General features: G+C 40.1%; 2 protein-coding genes across 2 annotated transcripts in view; one reads left to right on the top strand and one right to left on the bottom strand.

Annotated features, from left to right (window-relative positions):
- Positions 1 to 4,052: 4,052 nt before the first annotated feature.
- ZNF367 (zinc finger protein 367) lies at positions 4,053 to 8,830 on the bottom strand. Its single transcript, XM_081317823.1, has 5 exons — positions 8,331 to 8,830; positions 6,489 to 6,639; positions 5,279 to 5,398; positions 4,805 to 4,943; positions 4,053 to 4,592 (listed from the first exon to the last, which is right to left on the bottom strand). The coding sequence occupies exons 1-5, from the start codon at positions 8,718 to 8,720 to the stop codon at positions 4,355 to 4,357; spliced, it is 1,038 nt and encodes a 345-aa protein (XP_081173949.1). The 5' UTR covers positions 8,721 to 8,830; the 3' UTR covers positions 4,053 to 4,354.
- A 4,833-nt stretch (positions 8,831 to 13,663) lies between these two features.
- Positions 13,664 to 19,617, top strand: part of HABP4 (hyaluronan binding protein 4) — a 31,914-nt gene continuing 25,960 nt past the window's right edge. Inside the window, exon 1 of the mRNA XM_081320838.1 lies at positions 13,664 to 14,066. Coding sequence (XP_081176964.1) covers positions 13,778 to 14,066 — 289 coding nt within the window. The 5' untranslated portion in view covers positions 13,664 to 13,777. The remainder of the gene's footprint in view (positions 14,067 to 19,617) is intronic.

Here is a 19,617-nt window from a genome sequence, read left to right as displayed (position 1 = left end):
AATCACTGCAAGAGTAATAACTGTTTGTTTTCCTCTGAAATTTGTCAACCCTTTAAGATAGACCAAGTAAAAAAGGAGATACTATTGAAATTCCAGGAATGCTACCTCATTATTCATCATTGTTGTAGGGTGTAATAAGAAAGCTTGGCCAAGTTTTTCTTACACAAAAACAAAATCAAAGCAGTTTCTTTCTCACACTTCTTCTGTGCAACCTCTTCTCCAAGTTATCCTTAATATCTCTCTTTTCTTTTCTCTTTAATGGGTTTCTCAAAATACAGCTTTCCCAAATACAGCTTTACATTCCTGTGAAGGAATGTAATAGATGGCTATAAGTAATTGAAAACTCTGTACTTGTCTTATCAGAAAATTGGATCAGTCTCTGAATGTAAAATGATCATCCACATAATATAAAAATCCGAGTTCAAATATAGACTGATTCTGAATTGACTGAAGTTTGGAAAAAGGTTCCATTAAAAAAAACCTAAAATGTCTACATTGTTACTATTGTAAAAAACACAAATGCAGTTAGAAATTAGGAAAGCAATAAAACACAAAGCATCAGAATCCCAGTTTATATTGATGGTATCAACATTTGGCATACTGAATTACAAAAAATATTTGGAATATGGTGAGATATGTCCAAAGATTTCCATAATGAAAATTTAAACTGAAGGATTTATTTTCTTCAATCAAAATAGCTATCAAACTATCAAAATAATTGTTAAATCTACAGGGACTTGTCCAGGAATTTAGGAAGAGTGAATGATATATCCAAAGCAGGGTGGATTTGATTTAAATCAAGTCAATTTCAATCATGATTTAAATCACTAGTAAAAAGGCTTGATTTAAATCAACTCGATTTAAATCATAATTTTTAAAGAGCAACTGTCATCTGTCCCACAGCAGCTCCTCCTCTGACCCACTGTTGACTCACCGACAGTCCCATTCACTTTAATGGGACAGCTGGTGATGCGGCAGTGACACAAGGATGAGGGACATGGCGGGCAGCAGGTGAATGGATGCCCGCTAACAGGCGCTGCCATGAGGATCTAAAATGACAGGTGCTCTTTAAATGTAAGGACTCATTCTTGCTGATAATTAGAATCTTTAATATTATTTGCAAACAAAATGAAGGTTTCTTATTTAGAATAAGCTGTCAGGTTAGTAAAACACCAATACCAGAACCGATATTAGGTTAATCACACGTACTGTTTCCTGAAAATTAGACCTACTGCAAAAATAAGACCTACTGATTTTGTGGGCCCTACCCACAAAATAAGCCCTAGTTGGGACCCTGCCCACTGTCCCACCTCACTGCCACAATGGGGCAGGAGTGCATATTGCGCCGCTGCTGCCATGAGGGAAGGCAGGTGGGGAGGAGGTGGAGCTACCCCACACCCACTTACTTCAGCGCCCGCCCCCCGGTCAGGCCATTCCTTGCTCAGTGACCTTCCCGTTCATCCCCTCCCAAGCCGGACTACCAATGCTACAAAGGATGGGTGAGATAGGCCTGTTCCCCCTCTGCCATGTTGGGATAGGCCCTAACATGTCCCCCTCCAGCAGCAGCAAAGCCTTTCGCTCACTCCCCCCTGGCTCCATAGCATGACAGTCCGGCTTGGGAGGGGAAAGTTGCTGAGCAAGGAATGGCCTGGCCGGTGGGGCCCTGAAGTAAGCAAGTGCGGGGCGCATGGGGCAGCTCCACCCCCTCCACTGGCCTTGCCTTGTTGTGATGGCAGTGGCACGATGTGCCGTGCATCTCCTGCTGCGAGTGGTCAGAGGGGGGGCTGGCAGCCACCTGCTAGACAGGACTGTTGGTGCCGCCACAAAAAATATAAGACATCCCCCAAAAATAAGACCTAATGCCTCTTTTGGAGGCATATATAAGACCGGGTCTTACTTTCGGGGAAACATGATAGTTGGAGAACTACTCAAATTCTTTTATTTATATATCATTTAGAGCCTGATACAGATGCATTTTTCTTCAATCATAGTTTGTAGTGTACATAGATTTGCAAAACAATGAGATAAAAGAATATTCCTGAACTTTGTTTTATGATTTATCTCATGGTTACTGTGAAATTGTGTGAATGCGTCAATGCAGTGCATGTTATCTCAGCTTGCAAAGCTTGGATTCATTGAATGAGTTTACCAAAAATGTAAATATTGCAGAATATACAGCCTCATGCTGCATAACTAAGCTCCATTTCATGACGAATAAACTAAATTATTAATGTATCTTAAATAGAAAACTATATTTAGATATTTTTACTCCAAAAGCATTTTATTAAAATAAATTTGATAAAAAAATCTGATTGAAATAAAAAAAATCCGATTTTTAAAAAAATCATTATTATCCACCCGGATCCAAAGATTTCTACACTGCAATGAGAATTCATGTCATTACCATGAATACAGATGTAAAATTCAGGCAACATTTTATTCAAAGCTTATTAGAATTACAGCATTTTAACTCATGCCAGAAGTACAGCTTAATCATACACAGTAGAGAATTCTTGAACTTCCATTTTTTTAAAAAATCCAACTTTTTACAAATGGTTATCTGGAGGGTTTTTTTGCCCAAAGATGTATTTTATACATAATTGGTAAAGCAGCTTGATTTGCCTATAGCTAGGCAGAATGTGTTTTAAGTAAGTACATATTTTCAATATGCATTCAGTGTAAATAAAATATTGAATTGGGGGAAAATGTTTGTGCATCATCAAACTAGGCCTTACTTTCAGAGCTGGGCAACATAATCATAAATTTACTTCTACAATGGCTTCAACTGGATTCCATGAAGTGCAAATGTCTTTCTCTACTGCTAAATCAGATACAGAGAAAGCATCAGAGTTTACACTGATTTTCTAAATGCTTTAATATAACTTTAAATGTAGCCCAGAGGTCAAAGTTGAAGTGCTTTAAGGGTGCCGGTTTCAGAAAAACCTATCAATCCCCAAATAAAACTATGTCAAATGTATAAACTGCACTATCTGGTTTTATAGCCATTTGCCAATATTAATATGTAATTCTAGGATATCAAAGTCTAGTTGGAACTAGGAAAGAACCATCTAATATTAGCTTGGATCATTGAAAAAAAATATTTTTATAAATATCACTGATTTTATGTTCTTATGCCAGAAGCCTTGACTCTTCCTAAAATCATGTTAACCTATAATGCACTTGTACTCATTGTTTACACAGTTAGCAAGGCACACATCTGCTGGCATATGATAAATTACTTAAAACTATTTCTAATGTATACCACTAGAACTTTTGTTTTCCTTTAAGTGATCAAAAGCACTAAGTGCTGTACTACATGTTCACTTAGGGAAAGAATATAGCCTAAACATCTCACACTTGTAACTACTGCTGAAAGCTACAATTAGTGAAAACAAACTTGGCATTTAAGTTTCAGGTAAAATAATAAGGTGGCATCACGCAAAAACAAAACAAAAAAACCCTATCTGCAGGAAAATGTTTTGAAGCAACATTTTAGTGTTTGCTAGTGAAATTCTAAAATATATTTAAAAACCAATGCTACCCTGTAAATATCTCCATGAACAAAACACAAATGCCATTGTTGCAGGTTTTAAGAGCAATGACCGAAACCCATACTTGATGTTATTACAATGCCTAGATTTTGCAAGAGTAATCACTCGATAATAGAAGAGTCCAACAATGTGCAAATATTCCCATATATATATACTGGAAACACTAAGTGCTGCTCAACCAAAGACCTTTAAGGTATCTATCTATAAAAGCTAAGTCAGCCTCCATGTCAGCAGTCACAGAGAAGATTCTAAATGAAATTCAACTATTCTGCTGTAAAATTAAGACATTCTAGCATACATCAGTAATATTAGATAAAATATCTTCAAAACAGCATGGGTACATCACTGATTACATCCAATTTTTTAAAAAATCTATTAATTTTCTTTGAATGTATGTACCATTATTCCCATACAGGTTCAGAAAGTGCTTCCTGTGAGAACTGAAACAAAGGCATCCCAACTTTAAACACTGTTTTTATGGAAGCAAATTTCACTGGTTGCAGTGACTTACTTCCATGTAACTGTGATTAAAAGCACCCTAACCTTGCAAATCTAGCTTTCTGTAAGATGATCATGTTACACACTGCATCATATACTCTCCTATTTACAAAATACTTTAAAAGCTTTACCATATAAAAAGTGCAATTCTTTTACCCTATTTTCTAGGGTAACAACATTCTTCATAAAATTCTACATAATAGCAGCCTATGGAAGCCAATAAGGTGCTTAGCTTATGCCAGAAGCTAACTGGTTTAAATAACAAAATTCAGTACATTTTGTTAATCCACACTCCAGGTCTTCTATTACTGTCGCAGTGGGGCTCCAGCCAAGTTGGCAAGCTCAATGAGCGCCAGTGCCCCATGTAAGCGTTCACGCTGTTCTTGAAGGCGGCTACAAAGGGATGAGTGAGCAGTATTTTTTTCTTCTTCTTCCTCATCCTCAGACTGAAGATATTCCATGGGATCTTGCTGCTCCTGGTCAGGCTTATGAATAGATTTATTTTTCAATATAGGAGTGCGTTGTTCTCTCATTTCCCAATACCTGTTAATAAAGATAAAACTGAGCATTAGAAAACCATTACTGAAATATTACAATCAACTAGTTCCCAAATTAAGACAAAAATGCCTTGAAAAATAATAGGAAGCTTTTATTAGCATCCTGGCTATGGTTGCACAGAATACAGAACTGTTGGTTAACAAGTGACTGTCCAATCTCTCTCAATTATTAATGTTGCATTTTACATAAATACGTACTTTGTCAGCCATTCAGCAACAGCTTTGTTGTCTGCAGTTTGCTTTTTGTTCAGTCTGTCTGTAGGTTCTTCTCGTCTTAATTTTGCATATGGATGCTTGGGGCAATGGCGGTTTGCATGTGTGAATCTGCTTATACATCCTTAATTGAAGAAAGTATCAGTCAGAAATATAGTTAGCCTAGCCTCCCCCCAAACAAAAACATATGAAGAATGTCTGTCCCTAGTTAATTTGATTTCTGAAGGAACACAGAAAAGTGAGATTACCCTTGAATCTGCCCCTTGCCAATTTATGCTGTAATTTTTTTTAAAAAAACTATATTGCTTAGAGGCTATCATGTTTTTCCAAGCTATTCATGGCTAAACATAGGATACCTAGATCTAGTAAAATAAGATGAAAATTGGGAAATTTTGTTGGCTTATTTTCATGATTGTTATTCATTGCCGTTTGAACAAAAGCAATTTTCTCATAACTCACCATTTTCTGCACAGACAAAAGGCTTCTCTCCTGTATGGAGACGCTGATGTGTTTTAAGTTGCCCACTCTGAACAAAAGCTTTCCCACACTCTGGGTAATCACACAAATAAGGTCTTTCACCTAAGGGGAAAAAATTAAAAAATAATCTTTTGAGCTTCTTCCAGGAATTTCTTGCATAAAATATATTTTGCTAAAATCTGCCTGAGGTATGTTACAGATAAGACCTCAACTTACAAACATTTAGTGGCAGTTCAAAGTTATGACTGCTGGAAAAACCCACCTATGACCTGTCCTCAAAATTACAATTGGTGTACTGCCTTTCCAGTCACGTGATCGCAATTTGGGTACTTGGCAACCAGCTCATATTTATGATAGTGGTCTACAATCTCCCTCACTTCTCACAAGCAGTCATTTGGGGAAGCCAGATTTGCCTACTGAGTGTGCAATTCACTTAATGGGACTCAACATGATAAAAATGGTTGTAAAAATGAGTCTACTCATGTGATGACTTGCTCACTGACTACATCTTTTACTGACCAAAATTCTGGTCCCAATTGTGGTTATAAATTGAGGATTATCTGTACTATTTTTAACTCTTTTCATTAGTTTGAAAGGATGCTAAAAAATTGAGACAGCTCAACTAAAGGTTTTTGTTTTTTTGCAAGTATGCTACTAAGTTCATTTTCTAATCTGGACCATTTAAAGACTTTTTCTGTAAAACAAACTTCCTATCACAACCTCTTGAAAAATTGTTGCATTTATATACAAAGATTTCTTAGTAAGAGATAAAATTCCAAATTAAACTTTAAGGAGTGAACAGAATAAATTTCATGAAAATTAAGCACATGCATTAAGTCTAAAAATTAAATATATATTAAGCACAGCATTATTCGTTATATTACTATAGTGTTTATAAGCAGCTAGCTCTTTAGTAGCTGAAAATTTTAAGGAACTAAGAAGAAACTCATGGAATTATTGCTTCTCCCTATAGATGGGAAAACACAATCCACATGACACCCTAATCCCAACTCACATTATTTCAAAGCAAATAACTTCTCATCTATGATTGTTCACGGACAAGTCCCACCTTATTCAAAATCTGAGGGTTGCAGCATGTCCAGAATTAAGTTGCTGCAAAATTGCCATTGCATGACAAATCATTCTAAAGTAGTCAGTCTAATAAGATATATTGTTTATCCAGTCCACTTACCAGTATGTGTTCTTTTGTGTGCCTGCAAAGACTTCTCTCTTGGGAAAACTCTGTTGCAGACATTACAACGTATTCTGCTAGATGAATGCTCTCCCTCACTTATTAGATCTCGGACTGTCTCTGCTCTTGGTCGACCTCTTCTAATCCCATCCTAGTAAATTAACAAGTCTATTATTTATTTATTTATTTATTTATTTATTTATTTATTTATTTATTCATTCATTCCGCCCTATTCCCGTAGGACTCAGGGCGGTTTACAGGGCAGTTAAAACCATGAATACAAAAAATTAAAAACAAAACAATTAAATTAAATTCAAGCCCCAAGAGTAAATCTAAAACCCAGTTAAATTAACAACCCCACAGTCTGGACCAAACAGATCGAAGAGGCAAGTTTTCAGGTCCTGGCGAAATGAGTGAAGGTCGGGGGCAGTCCTAAGTTCTGTGGGTAGTTGGTTCCATAGGGCAGGCGCACCCACAGAGAACGCCCTTCCCCTGGGAATAACCCGCTGGCATTCATTAACCGCATTCATTAACCGGCGGTACCCTGAGAAGGCCCTCCCTGTGGGGGCGCACAGGACGATGGGAAGATGATGCCGGCAGCAGGTGTTCCCTTAGATAGTCCGGACCCAAGCCATTTAGGGCTTTATAGGTCATTACCAGCATTAACAATCTACAACAATGATTTTTGTTTCTCAAAGTACTATGCAGAAAGCGGATGGGTGTGTGTGTGCGCGATTGAGAAGAAAAGATATGCCTTAAGCCATAAAGAGCTAGTGAGAGCATTAATGTGGGCTGCGCTCCTAATTCAGGGGATTCTTATTCGTCCAAGGCACTGCACATATAAATCTACTTTAGTCCTTGTGATGCTAAAGAATCTTGACACAGTAGTTTTACATAAGATGCTTTTCAGATAAAATAAAATGTAATAAAATAAAGGAACTCTGGTCGAGATGACACTGCTTTTTGTTGTGTTGTCCCCCGTCCCCCCCCCCCCCCGGTTTCTTCAGAGGGAATGTTCAGGGGGCGGCAACTACCGCACCTTTTAATTATCCTATAGGACCTTTTATGACTTGTGGACTTCAACTCCCAGAATTCCTCAGCCAGCAAAGCTGGCTGAGGAATTCTGGGAGTTGAAGTCCACAAGTCATAAAAGGGCCAAGTTTGAAGACCCCTGCTATAGGAGAAAGCGCACCCACCCAGAATTAAAGAGCTCGTGAAAACTGAGGGAAAATAACCGCAAACACCAGCTGCCTGCAATTAGTGCAGGTTCGCATCCCACCAGGCTCAAGGTTGACTCAGCCTTCCATCCTTCCGAGGTAGGTAAAATGAGGACCCAGATTGTTGGGGGCAATTAAGCTGACTTTGTAATAATGCCGCTGGGGTGTGTGTGTGAAAGCCCTAACAAGCAGGCATATACATAGAATGAAGGCTACTGCTAAGTTTGTAAGCCGCCCTGAGTCTTCGGAGAAGGGCGGGATATAAATGGAATTAAAATAAAATAAAAATAAAATAAATAAAGACCAAGGGGGAGGAGGAGGAGGGGGGGGCAAAGGCGCGAGCAGCACGCGCGCGCGTCACCTGCCTCGCCGGAGCGCCTTGCGCGCGCCGGGGCTCGCGGCCGACATTTAAAGAAAAGGAGGTTTTTGGCGCGCGGAGGTGTCGTCATTGAGGGTGAATCACCCGCGGAAATGACTTAACTGCAACCCCGCGAGACACTCGGGAGCGAGGGGCGGGGGCCCCCGGACTCCAAATAAGGTTCCTTTTAAACCGAAGCCCTTTCTCTCAACCGTCGCTGCCCACGCTGTCCTTCCCCACATCCCGCCGCCTCTCGGGCTCGCTCACCCTCAAGTGCCCGTTGCTCCCAGCCCCGCTGTCGGGGCTGCCTGCTTCTTCGTCGTCTCCGGTGGAGCGCTCAACCGCACTTCGGAGCCCGTCGCCGTTGCCTCCTCCCTCGCGGAGCGGCTGAGATGCGGCGGGCGGAGGACTGAGGGTGACGTTGTGCGCATTTTCCCCCCAGCGCCATGGGTAGACCATGAAGTCGCTGAAGCCCGGGCTGGTAGGGATGGGTGGTGGTGGCGGCGGCGGCGGCACGGGCACGGGCACGAGGGCGGGATCCTCTCTGCTGGCGAGTGGCGGCTTGACTGGGGTGGTTTTGATTACCGAGACCAAGACGCGCTTCGGGGAGCTTCCCGAACACACGATAACAGGAGGAGGCCCCGGCAGCTCAGACATGCCGCGTCGGTCCGAGATTCTTGCTTCTCGATCCGCGGTTGTCGTTACCTCCTGTCCCCCCGCGGGTGGTTTTCTTAGTTTTTCTTTTGGTGGCCGAAAAGGAACGCCTCAGGTGTGCATGATAGGAAGGCTCCTTCGTGGAGAGGCCAACCCCGTGCAGTCTCTGCCCGGCTTTCTGAAGCAACCGCGGCTCCTCACCAGCAGCAGCAGCAGCAGCCGTAACCGCGACCACCGCTACCGAGCCCTAGACTTTCCCGCGTTACATTTCGCGCCTGGGCGGAACCAATCGCCGAATCGGCTGTAGACGTCATTGGAGTGACAGACTCTTCCAGCCAATAATTAAGAAAGGCAGCGCCTACCGCCTTCAGTCCAAAGGCGGACCGCTTAGAAAAAATACACTCTGGGTGTGGCTTCGGGGTGTACGGGTTCCTCCATTGGCTAACATTTTATGACAATAGCCAACAGAATTCGAAAGTCGTCTGGGAGGGTGGGTCGCCGGTATTTATCAAAGCCGGCCTCCATCTTTCCTCATGCGAGCGGTTTGGTTATGAGCGGCAGGACTGGGCTGGAGAGAGCGTCTCTTTTGGTGGTAGTGAAATCTATTACAAACATATTTTTGCAGCATACGTTTGGATCCAGCCTTTGGTAAAAATCTGCTCAAGCTCAACTTTCAAGGCGCGCTTTGCAGGGTACCATGTGATCCCTTTTATCACGTGATGCATTTAAAGAGCAGAGTGCGGGAACAGTAAACACGAATTGCAACTTCAGAAGCTGTTCGGTTTACGAGAAAAGCCGAGTATCTGAAAAACGCTGGAGCGAAGTCTTCCGAGTAAACAGTACAGATGTGCTCTGATCTTAAAATCTGCCCACGAGCCCTTAAGGTTATCCGGATTTAAGCGAGAGGTTTGACATCCTTTTGGCTCAACTATCCACACTTACCCTTTTCTCATCCAGGCATTTTTAAATGTCTTTGTCCAGAATGTGTCGATATCTGAAATAAGATCTAGCCATGCTGACACATGCCCTGGTTATGTAAAAATTGGATTATTGGAATGTGTTCTATTTGGTGCTGCTTTTGAGGAATGTTTGGAAACTGCAGTTCAGTCAGAATAAAAACAGTTGAAAGGCTGGTTGGGTGACTGCAAAATCATATTAAAAGTTTGCCTTGCCAACACTCATGATTACTTAGCTGCTTTGGAGTAGCTTCCGTTTTTATAATGATTTGAAGCCATAATGAATTATCCTGAACATTTTATTGATATCCTTTCTCACATTAATCCTGCTGCTCTCTACTATTGGGTGAAAAGGCTTTGTTTTTCCTAACAAGATAGAAAGATTAACACTGTATTGCTAGACCCATCTTATTCTACCATTTTATTTTTCATACTGGCCAATCATGACTTAGGGTTGCTTGAAAGCAGGAGATGGAGACTTACCACTTGTTGTTCTTCAGTTGATTTTGGAAGCATGCTGCTGAAGTGTCTGCAGAGAAATAAAAATAGTAGTCATAACTGTACGGTTGTAATCTTGCCCCTTATGTATGTGTACTCCAAACTGGGGATAACAATGAGTCTTCAATATTAATAAAATACACTGTAAAGACTGCAACAGCCACAAAAAGGCAGAAGACTAGCAGGCCGCAACTATGAACGCCAATCAGAAGTTAGACAACATGAAAACTTATAAACAGACATAATCATAGTTTCAAATGGGAAACAGTAAGCATCATAAACCAAGTCAAAAAATGCTAGAGAATTCCTGTAAGCCTGGCACTTGGACAATTCAGCCATCAACAGCACAGATAAATAACATCTACATAATGTTCAAAAGACAATCCAAAAGCTAAAAAAAGAAAAAGACCAAAGCATTTCATCAGCAATCAAAACCCTATGAGCAGAGATTAACACCAACATTAACAGACCAACAATCAAGAAGCAAACAATATCCCAGTCAAGGGACTACCAATTCAGACAAACAAGCTAACAGTAAACAAAAGCCCAATCAAGGAACCATCAACACCATTTCCATCAAAACTGTCAGGCAAGCCATTACTACTGTGTATCCCTGAAAGTAAGCCCTATCCCAAAAATAAGCCCTAGTTTTGGGGAGAGGCATGCACCTAAAAAACAAGTGGAGGTGGGGGGGGGTTGGAGCTGCCCCAAGTGCCCCATACCCACTTACCAGGCCTCCCATGAATTGACAGCTGCCTCTTCTCGCCAGCTTATTTCCTCTGCGGCGACTCCCAGTCTGCATTTTGCAGTCAGGCCTTTCCGGAAAGCAGCCAAGATTCAATCTGTAGCTTGGTTCTTGGCTGCATAGGCCTTCCGGAATGGCCTCTGACTGTAAAATGCAGGCCAGAGCTCCATTCTCTGCTTCAGAATGAAGCTGTTACTTCAGCTGCAGAAGAAGTGGGCTGGCTGGATGGGCTGTCGGTGCCACCACCACGAAGTGAGTGCAAAAGACATCCCTTGGAAATAAGACCAGATGCCTCCTTTGGAGGCAAAAAAAGAAAGAAAAAAAGACGATCTTATTTTTTGGGAAACATCATATATAAAATGAGAGCAAACCTCATTCCCTACTAGCACTGATGATGTTATCTAGTTTGGTAATGAAATGTCTGCAGGAAAACAGTTCAGAGCATCAAAGACCACACATTAATAAATCTACAGGTCATTACAATGATGAAGAAATCATGTGTATTGCTTTGTACTTGATTTCAGATGCAAGTTGGTAGATCAGGGGTGTCAAACTGCTGGCCCACAGGCTAGATGCATCATAGTGAAACTGCCCACCCCATTGCCAGCAATGGCAAAAAAGTCACAATAGGTCACGACAAGTCCTATTGTGAGTTTGACACCCCTGAGGTAGATCATGTACTTTGTCATGCCATGAAAACACATTTCTTCACTCTACCCCTCCAATCTGCCTGTGCCTCTGTTGATAATTTTCCAGCTTGTCCCTTTTGTTCAGGAAGGTGCATATATGTATGTGTGTGTGTTTCTATGTGTGTGTGTGTGTATTCTGTTTCCTTTAAAATACTCATTTTTATATTATGATTTTGGTTGCAGATAACTGCTGTGACATGTTAACCTCAGAAGAACAGAATCTAAATAATTATATAATCTCAGTTTAATATACCATAATTTGACATACTTGAGGTATAATGGACACATTCCAAATATTAGAGAAATTCTATCAACTAGCATTTTTAATGCTTCTGGGAAGATCAAGGGAATGGGTGCGTCAGTGGGAAGATTCAAATTAGTAAAGCAAGTGAAAAGATTGTGTTGATAGGTGCAGTCATATATGCTGCCATGATATTGATGCAATAGCAGTGGGAAGGTGCTTTCGTTAACTCTCATTCACAATCTAGTGAAGTGACTTAGGCATGATTTTGTAGAGTTTGACAAGTCTTTTCTGTTCCCTAAGAACAAAAAAGTTGATTCTTCCTGGCTGTTGCCATAGCAATTGAGGGAGGTGCTGGACAAGATGGCAACTACAAAACCAAGTCTTGATTTGGGAGAGCCAGGAAGTCTAATGCATACTTTTACACACATGCAGAATGATTATGAATTTAGGAAGCATGCACAAAAGTATCTTTAAATTTAATGGAAACCCTTTCCTCTCAACAAGTTTTCAAATTGAGGCTTAACTGTATAAATCAATAAATCTCATCGAAGCTGGTTGGCATAATAAAAGAGAAGATATTTGGCTTAAGTATCTAACTGATCTTGTCTGATCTCAAAAAGCTAAGCGAAGTCAGAGCTGGTTAATAATTAAACATATGACTAAAAGGAAATGTTAGTGTTGTAGGATAAACAGGTATCTATCAATTGATCAAACCTGGGAAAAGGGAATATAAGCCTCTTCAATATTGCCAAGGAAAATACATGGGCATGTGTACAGTATTGTTGCCATAATATCCATCCATCTCTCTCTCTCTCTCTCTCTCTCTCTCTCTCTATATATATATATATATATATATATATATATATATATATATATATATATATGGAAAATTAAGCTCACTGTATGTTTTCAATATAATTTCAAATAAAAAGATCATGTGGCTAAAATGTTATTGAATATTTCTTGCTGAAATGTTTTTGATTAGTTTGAGGAAGGATATAGATTCTACTTTGCCAATGTAACAATAGAGAAGTCCTAAAGCAAAAACCTGAAACAGCAACAGCATAGTAATTTAGTAAGATTCACTTAACAGTGAGATGTATGGTATATCAGCTTGCATAAAACTATGTTTTAAATTAATCTTACTCTAACTTTAACACTGGTACTTGTATTTTTTTGCTCTTCCCACTTGCACATTAATATAATGTTCATATGTGCATGGAGTCAGGGTGCAGTGTAAAGACTTTTAACTAAAACCAGAGAAATTGAAAATCAATAGAAGAGAACATTTGTAGCTCAGAGCTGAAATGAGACCACCTAGTTTGGGTAATAAAAGGTTTGCAAAGAGAATAACCAGGTTCAGAGAGTACCAGTGAACCATCAGATTCAAAGTCATCTTCAGTCATTGGACCAGTCACAGCTTCTTCATTTAGAGTAATTAATAGATGTTTCAGTGTTAGATTCAGTGTAGCATAGTAGTCAAGCAGCACTCAAATTCTTTTCTCCCTAGACTAGAGGGAACTTTGATAATACGGTATACTACAAAAAAAATCCTAATAACTCAAGGCTCTAGCACGTGACGCCACAGACGCTCTACGTCATCGATCAGCGGCGTGGGAAATAGTTGAGAGGTGGGGATCCCGTGTTTATTTTGCTAGATTGAGGCAGAATTCCGGATGCTGATTGGTCAATGACTCTACACGTTTGTGAGGCTCATTATTGGGTAGGGCGATAAAAAGCGGAGCTCTGGATTGGTTGATCAGGCAGGGTTGGAGGTATTGCTGGCGCGTCGATTGGTAGTGCAGTCGGACGGGGCGGGCGAGTGGTCATGGCGTGGTTACTTGGGCCGTGTTGAGGAGAGCTTTGCTTCCTTCTGTCGCATTCGGGAAGGGGCGGGTGGTGCTGCGGTGGCTGACGGCACCCCGACAATGAAAGGCGCGCTGGCCAGCCCCGTGGCCGCCGCCACGACTATGCAGGAGAGCTTTGGCTGTGCCGTCGCCAACCGCTTCCACCAGCTGCTCGATGACGAATCCGACCCTTTCGACATCCTCCGGGAGGCAGAGCAGCGCAAGCAACAGAGCAAGAAGCGCGAAGAAGCGGCTTTTTCAACCGGCAGAAAACCTGGCCCCGGAGCTGCCGCCACCGCTGTCAAAAGAGAATCCCAGAAGGAGCGAAAAGGCTCCCCGTTCTTGCAATCGGAGAGCCCCCCAGCACCCGGTATGAAGCGGGAGGGGGGCTTGCGCGGACCAGGAATGTGATCAGCAGTTGATGCTGCCGGGAGTGGGAAAGTGGCCAGTGGTGCAGACCGAATTCGGCTGGCTTACTTTGATTGAAATAAGCCCGCTTTGATCTCTCCCCTTGCCCGTAGAGTCGGTGACTCGCATTGCAGCATTAGAGGCGCCTTTCCCCAGCAAATCTCATTAAGGTAAATGAGCGATGACCCGCAGGCTTACACGGACGGACATTTGCTTCAGGGCACGCTTACGTTGGGCGTTCGTTAAAGCAGTCTGCTTCAAAGCGATGCGAGCAAGGAATTAACTAGAATCAGTTTATGAGTTATTAGAAGTCTTGGAGACGGGCAGTCGCCGTTTGGATCGAGGCGGAGGCGGGAGGGCTTGAGCTCGCGCCGGTCCTGTCCCTTTGCAGACCCGGACGCACGTGCGCTCTTCCCTCCCTTTCTGCTTTTCAGTCGTCGGAGCTTCTCGCCTGAAAATACCGCCAACGAACCGGGGGAGCTTCCTGGCTTGGGAGTGAAAGGGACGCGGGCGGAGCAGCCACCTGCTGGCCTTGCCCTAGCTCGTAGTTCCTCTCTGGGCGGGCCGGGCGGGTTATCCGCGTAAAGGCGCGAGCTATTGTGGCGTCTGGCCAGTATATCTATATATATTTTCCAGTGGCGTTTACCGCAGGTGGTGCATGTGCTGAAAGCAAAGGGCGGCTCTAACATGCCGTTGTGCTCGGCCTTCGCCTTCAGATGTAATTAACCGGGCTAGTCGGCGCCAACAGATAGCGAAGCCTTCCCCGCCCATCGCTTCATCAGCGGAAAGGCGCTTTCCACCGAGCTGGCTTGGCTCTTTTCAAGACGCGTGTACATATATGAACTGGCTGGGGTGGCCCGCAGCCTTAAACCCAACCGGATATGTGACATCATTTTAATTTAGTGGAAACCATTTTAACACACTTTGATGGTTTTTTTTGTTTTGAAATGACATTCATGCAAGTGAAGATTCATACATTAATTGAATCATTGTTTAAAACTTTCCGGTCTTGCAGAGCCTTCCCTAACCTTCTCTCACTGGTCTTTCCTTGTTCCAGCGGATTATCATTAAAAAATAAGTGTATGACTGAAACAGGTTAAAGGGAGACAAGCAGACGGATGTGTGCCATGACAAATATGCCAGAAGTTTTTTCTTGCACTGTTAATTATAATGAAGCATAGTGCTATCTGGAGCAATAAAATCCATAAGTATTTATTACTGTATCCAGCCGCCACTGGCTTGAACCTGAATTACTGTACTAGTAGTGTTTTGAGTGTCGTAGGAACCACAGAAATGAGTGTTATTTTATATATGCATACACACTTTTAACTCTGAGATATTGCCAAGCAGAAAGATGAGGTCTCTATAGATGTTTATAGTTCTATATGAGGTACTACAGTAGTGGTTTCAAAATGCCACAGTTCTTAGTTCTTATGGCACTCTTAGGACTCTCCTGATACATAGAGGATGGCAATAGCTAGCTAAATTAAAAGATGCACTGATAAACTGAAGTGAAGAATCCCAGAAACTTTGCTTTTAGAAGTAAGGAACTGTGTGCTGCCTGTCCTACAGAAATTGTTTTATTATGGCAGCACTGATTTTCTGTCACAGAATTATAAAAATTTGTAGGGCTGTTTGGATTTGATAGGGAAAAGATGGTTCTGAGGGTTTGTTGCTATAAGGCCTCAATGCTTACATTATATTAGTATTCCATCTTTTATATTGTATATATACATATATAAGACATACCTAATATTCCTGCCTCCTGTTTTACCCACAGCAATAACAACCCTGTGCGGTGGGTTAAGCTGAGAGAGAGAGAGTGACCCAAAGTCACCCAACCAACTTTCGTGGCTAAAGGAGGCCTAGAATCCTCAGTCACCTGGTTTCTAGGCCAGCACCTTAACCATCACACTAAACTGGTTGTATATAGTAGACCCAATGACAGCTGCTTTAAGGAATTGCAGACAGATGAGACATCTGCACCCTCAGGCAATCCAAATGGCCTTTTATCCTTTAAATTTCAACTTCTCCAAAGTGCTAGTGAGTTTCATGACTGTGGAAATTAAGTTGCGGTATATTTGTTCTTATATCTCCGGGTATTGAGCAAAAGCTAAAATGAACAAGTAAGGAATAAGAACACAGGCTTCTCTTTAAGATATGAGCACATTAAGCCACAGAATCTTCCCCAAGTCAGCAGAACTCCATATTTTCCCAGTCATTGTCTGACCATCGTTTGAATAGCATATGGATATTTGGCTCCCTAGGAACAAAGTTTGTGATCCTTACAACAAAGTGAAGGCTTCATAAAGCCTCTCCAGCATCACCTTTGTGGCTTTCAGAGTCTATAAAGTGCACAAGACTAAAGTTTAGAAGGGTGTCCAACCTTGGCAACTTTTAAGACTTGTGGACTTCAACTGGTTGGCTGGGGGATTCTGGGAGTTGAAGTCCACAAGTCTTAAAGTTGCCAAGTTTGCACATCCTTGGATGTATGTGTGTGTGTGTGTGGGGGGGGTAGTTGAAAGGGGTAAAATTGATGTTTTTAAGGCAGAAACAGATTGAAGGTTGCTCAGCCAATCCTACAAAAGAGCTAATGACTGATAAGCAGTAGCAACTCCTATCGGACAATCTAGTTCATTCTTTATCTTTGAAAGCTAATTACCGTAGCTAATGTAAAGGACTTATAAAGTCTTTTATATGGGTTTAATTCAGGTTTAATTCAGCATTCATTAAATGTACAAGTTGATAACTTCCTGTAGTAGAATCTATTACGTTGCTACAACATATTTTCTGATGATCCTGTGAAGAGGTATGCAAATCTAATGGTTTTGATTTGGCAAATTTGTGTAATTGTATTCTCAAGCCTGTATTATTTGGCAATTCATGAATTTTTCACAAACTTTTGCAGGGCGGTCAGTCTAAATAACTCATCAAGTACTTACATTTGTTTCTATTCTTTAAGAATTCTCAAATCCTAACTCGTACAAAGTACTTACTTTCCTGTCACAAATTATCTTACTTTTCCCACAGGTAATGTGAAAATTCACAAACAAAGCCATTTTGTCTCCAAAGTCATTTTGGGTTTATAAAAATGTACACTATGTCACATGCACATGTAATTCCTTTATTTTCTAGTGTAAGATGTTTTACTGCCCTTGGTTTCCAAATTGAAACCATCTATCAAAGATGAGGAAGATTGAGTTTCTTCTATATAATGAAGAACATCGGTTGATTTGCTCTTATTTTTCCTTAGCTTGTAAAATTGCTTTTGATATATCTGTTTTTCCTCAGAAATTAACTTGAGAAACAGTGTGTGTTTGTGTGTGTGTGTGTATGTATAAGTATACACATGAAAAGAAAATATAATATTTTCTAAATGGATGTTTTGATGAAGTTTGGTTTAAATTTTATTTATTTATATTCCACCTTTATTATTATAAATAATTCAAAGTAGCGAACATTCCTAATACTTCCTCCTCCTCCTATTTTCTCCACAGCAACCACCCTTTGAGATGAGTTGGGATGAGAGACAATAACTGGCCCAAAGTCACCCAGCTGGCTTTCATGACTAAGGCGAGATTTTAACTCACAGTCTGCTGGTATCTAGGTTTTCTAGGGTTTCATATTATTCTCTGTAATATAAAATTTATAGGGCTTATATTTCCAAGTAGATGCAAGGATGTTTTAATAAATAAAAATGATCCTTCATGGATTAGAAGTGTTCAATTTATATGCAAATGTTGATATTTTGTTATTTCATCCTTCATGTAAATATTTATGACAAAACGTATATCCCACCTCATGTGATAGATTCAGTGTGGCTCATAGTCATCAAAACAGTATGTTAAAATAACTATAGTGAACATTAGTATTTAAATAGAATTCGCTGAAAAAAGAAGAAAAAAAACTAATGCTAAAACTAATAATTGTCAGTTTGCTTCTTATATTTAATGTCAGCATATTTTAATTAGAATTGATAACATAATTCTGATACCGTTCTATCATTTAGTTTTAAAATATACTGTTCACTCTGTAGCAAATGGCCTGCTCAATATAACAGAATCTTTTGTTACATAGCATTAGATCAGGATACAGCTGTGTTCATTGAACCTAAATTGTAAATAAGATGAAAATTAACTCCACAGAATGCAAAAAGATATTAGAAGTAGACTTTAATACAAATATAACAAATTTATATGAAGATTAAAAATCCAGAGAATACAAAGATAGAACAGAAGCATTTGGCAGATCTGTTTAAAGGTTATTTCATAACGTGATTCCATATATACTTTGTCAAGCTGTATAAAATACTGCAATCATAACTAGAGCTCATTAATGGGTTATTATTAAAAGTAATATTAAGAAATGGCCGAGCAGATGTACTTCAATCTGTGGAACAGGGTTTCTGATGACCTGATAAATATATGATAAATATTATTTAGCTTAATTGGATAATTTCTAGATTTCATCTCCTAGAATTTTGTGGCAAACCTACACTGGCTAGGAATTCTTGGAATTGGAAGTACATGCTTTTAGAAGTTCCCAACTCTGGAAAACAGTTTTAGAGTTGAATTATGAAGAGTTTTATATGGAAGTTACTGAAGGTGATGCAGTATTTGTATGATGTGCTATAATGATCAGCAATTAAGAAAACCACTGAGAAATGTGGGAGAATTAATAGGATCTTTTCCATGTTCTTTTCCTGTGATATACTGTAGATCATTGCACAGGGCAACTAAGATAGTTCTGATTATAAAATTAGGATTTTTAAATAAATGCAAACATAGTTTTTATTCAGTAATACTTCAGTTTGATTAGCAGATACAAACTATTTTCTTGCACTGAAATAATTTTTATTGAAGAAACTTAATTTTGTTTACATGAGATGTTTGCAGGTGTTGAAATACAGTATTCTTTAGAATCTAGAAGGTCTCTTCATATGCTTTGTTTAGCATTGTTTAAATGAAACTGTCTTGAATAATGTAAAATAGGCTTTTTTCATCTATGTATGTTTTAGGGCATTTAAATATGTGGTCTAATCCTTCTGAAGGTTTTTTCTGCTATTTATATGATAAGGAAAGTTGGATTGCTTAGAAGATATTTCTTTTAGGCATATGTAGTGCCTCAGCAAACTTTTTTTTAGTGCACTGAGGTTGCCTGGAGGGTTCAGAAGGCTAATCTCTTTATTTTAAAGCAGTATTAATTTCTTGTTGTCTTGCAGTGTTCTTCATATGTGTGAAATTTGTGGTGAGGCTTCAGCCTTCTAAATTACATAAAAGCCCATATAGCAGAAATGCATTATCTGTCGTCTTTATTGTTTCTACCACAACGTAAGATATTCAGAGGATATACTTCTGACACAGAATTATGTCGTTCTGACCTCATTTTTACTATGTGTTTAGCAGAAATGCCCACTTGAAGTAAACTATCTATACAGATAGCTTTAAAAGTACAGAATAATTTATTGGATTAAAGTTTTAAAATTGTAGTCAACATCCAACTGCTAAGGCAGA

The sequence above is a fragment of the Vipera berus genome (assembly GCF_964194415.1).
Source record: "Vipera berus genome assembly, chromosome: 2".
Classification (NCBI taxonomy): domain Eukaryota; kingdom Metazoa; phylum Chordata; class Lepidosauria; order Squamata; family Viperidae; genus Vipera; species Vipera berus.
This window is presented reverse-complemented; position numbering and strand designations above follow the sequence as displayed.

What these genes read in the sequence shown, in the direction of transcription:
- ZNF367 (XM_081317823.1), bottom strand. Translation starts at nt 8,720, where the DNA reads ATGTCTGAGCTGCCGGGGCCTCCTCCTGTTATCGTGTGTTCGGGAAGC. An exon ending in ACACAAAAGAACACATACTG is followed by an intron (nt 5,399 to 6,488) that starts GTAAGTGGACTG and finishes TTTTCCCCTTAG; the next exon opens with GTGAAAGACCTTATTTGTGT. An exon ending in TTTTGTCTGTGCAGAAAATG is followed by an intron (nt 4,944 to 5,278) that starts GTGAGTTATGAG and finishes TCTTCAATTAAG; the next exon opens with GATGTATAAGCAGATTCACA.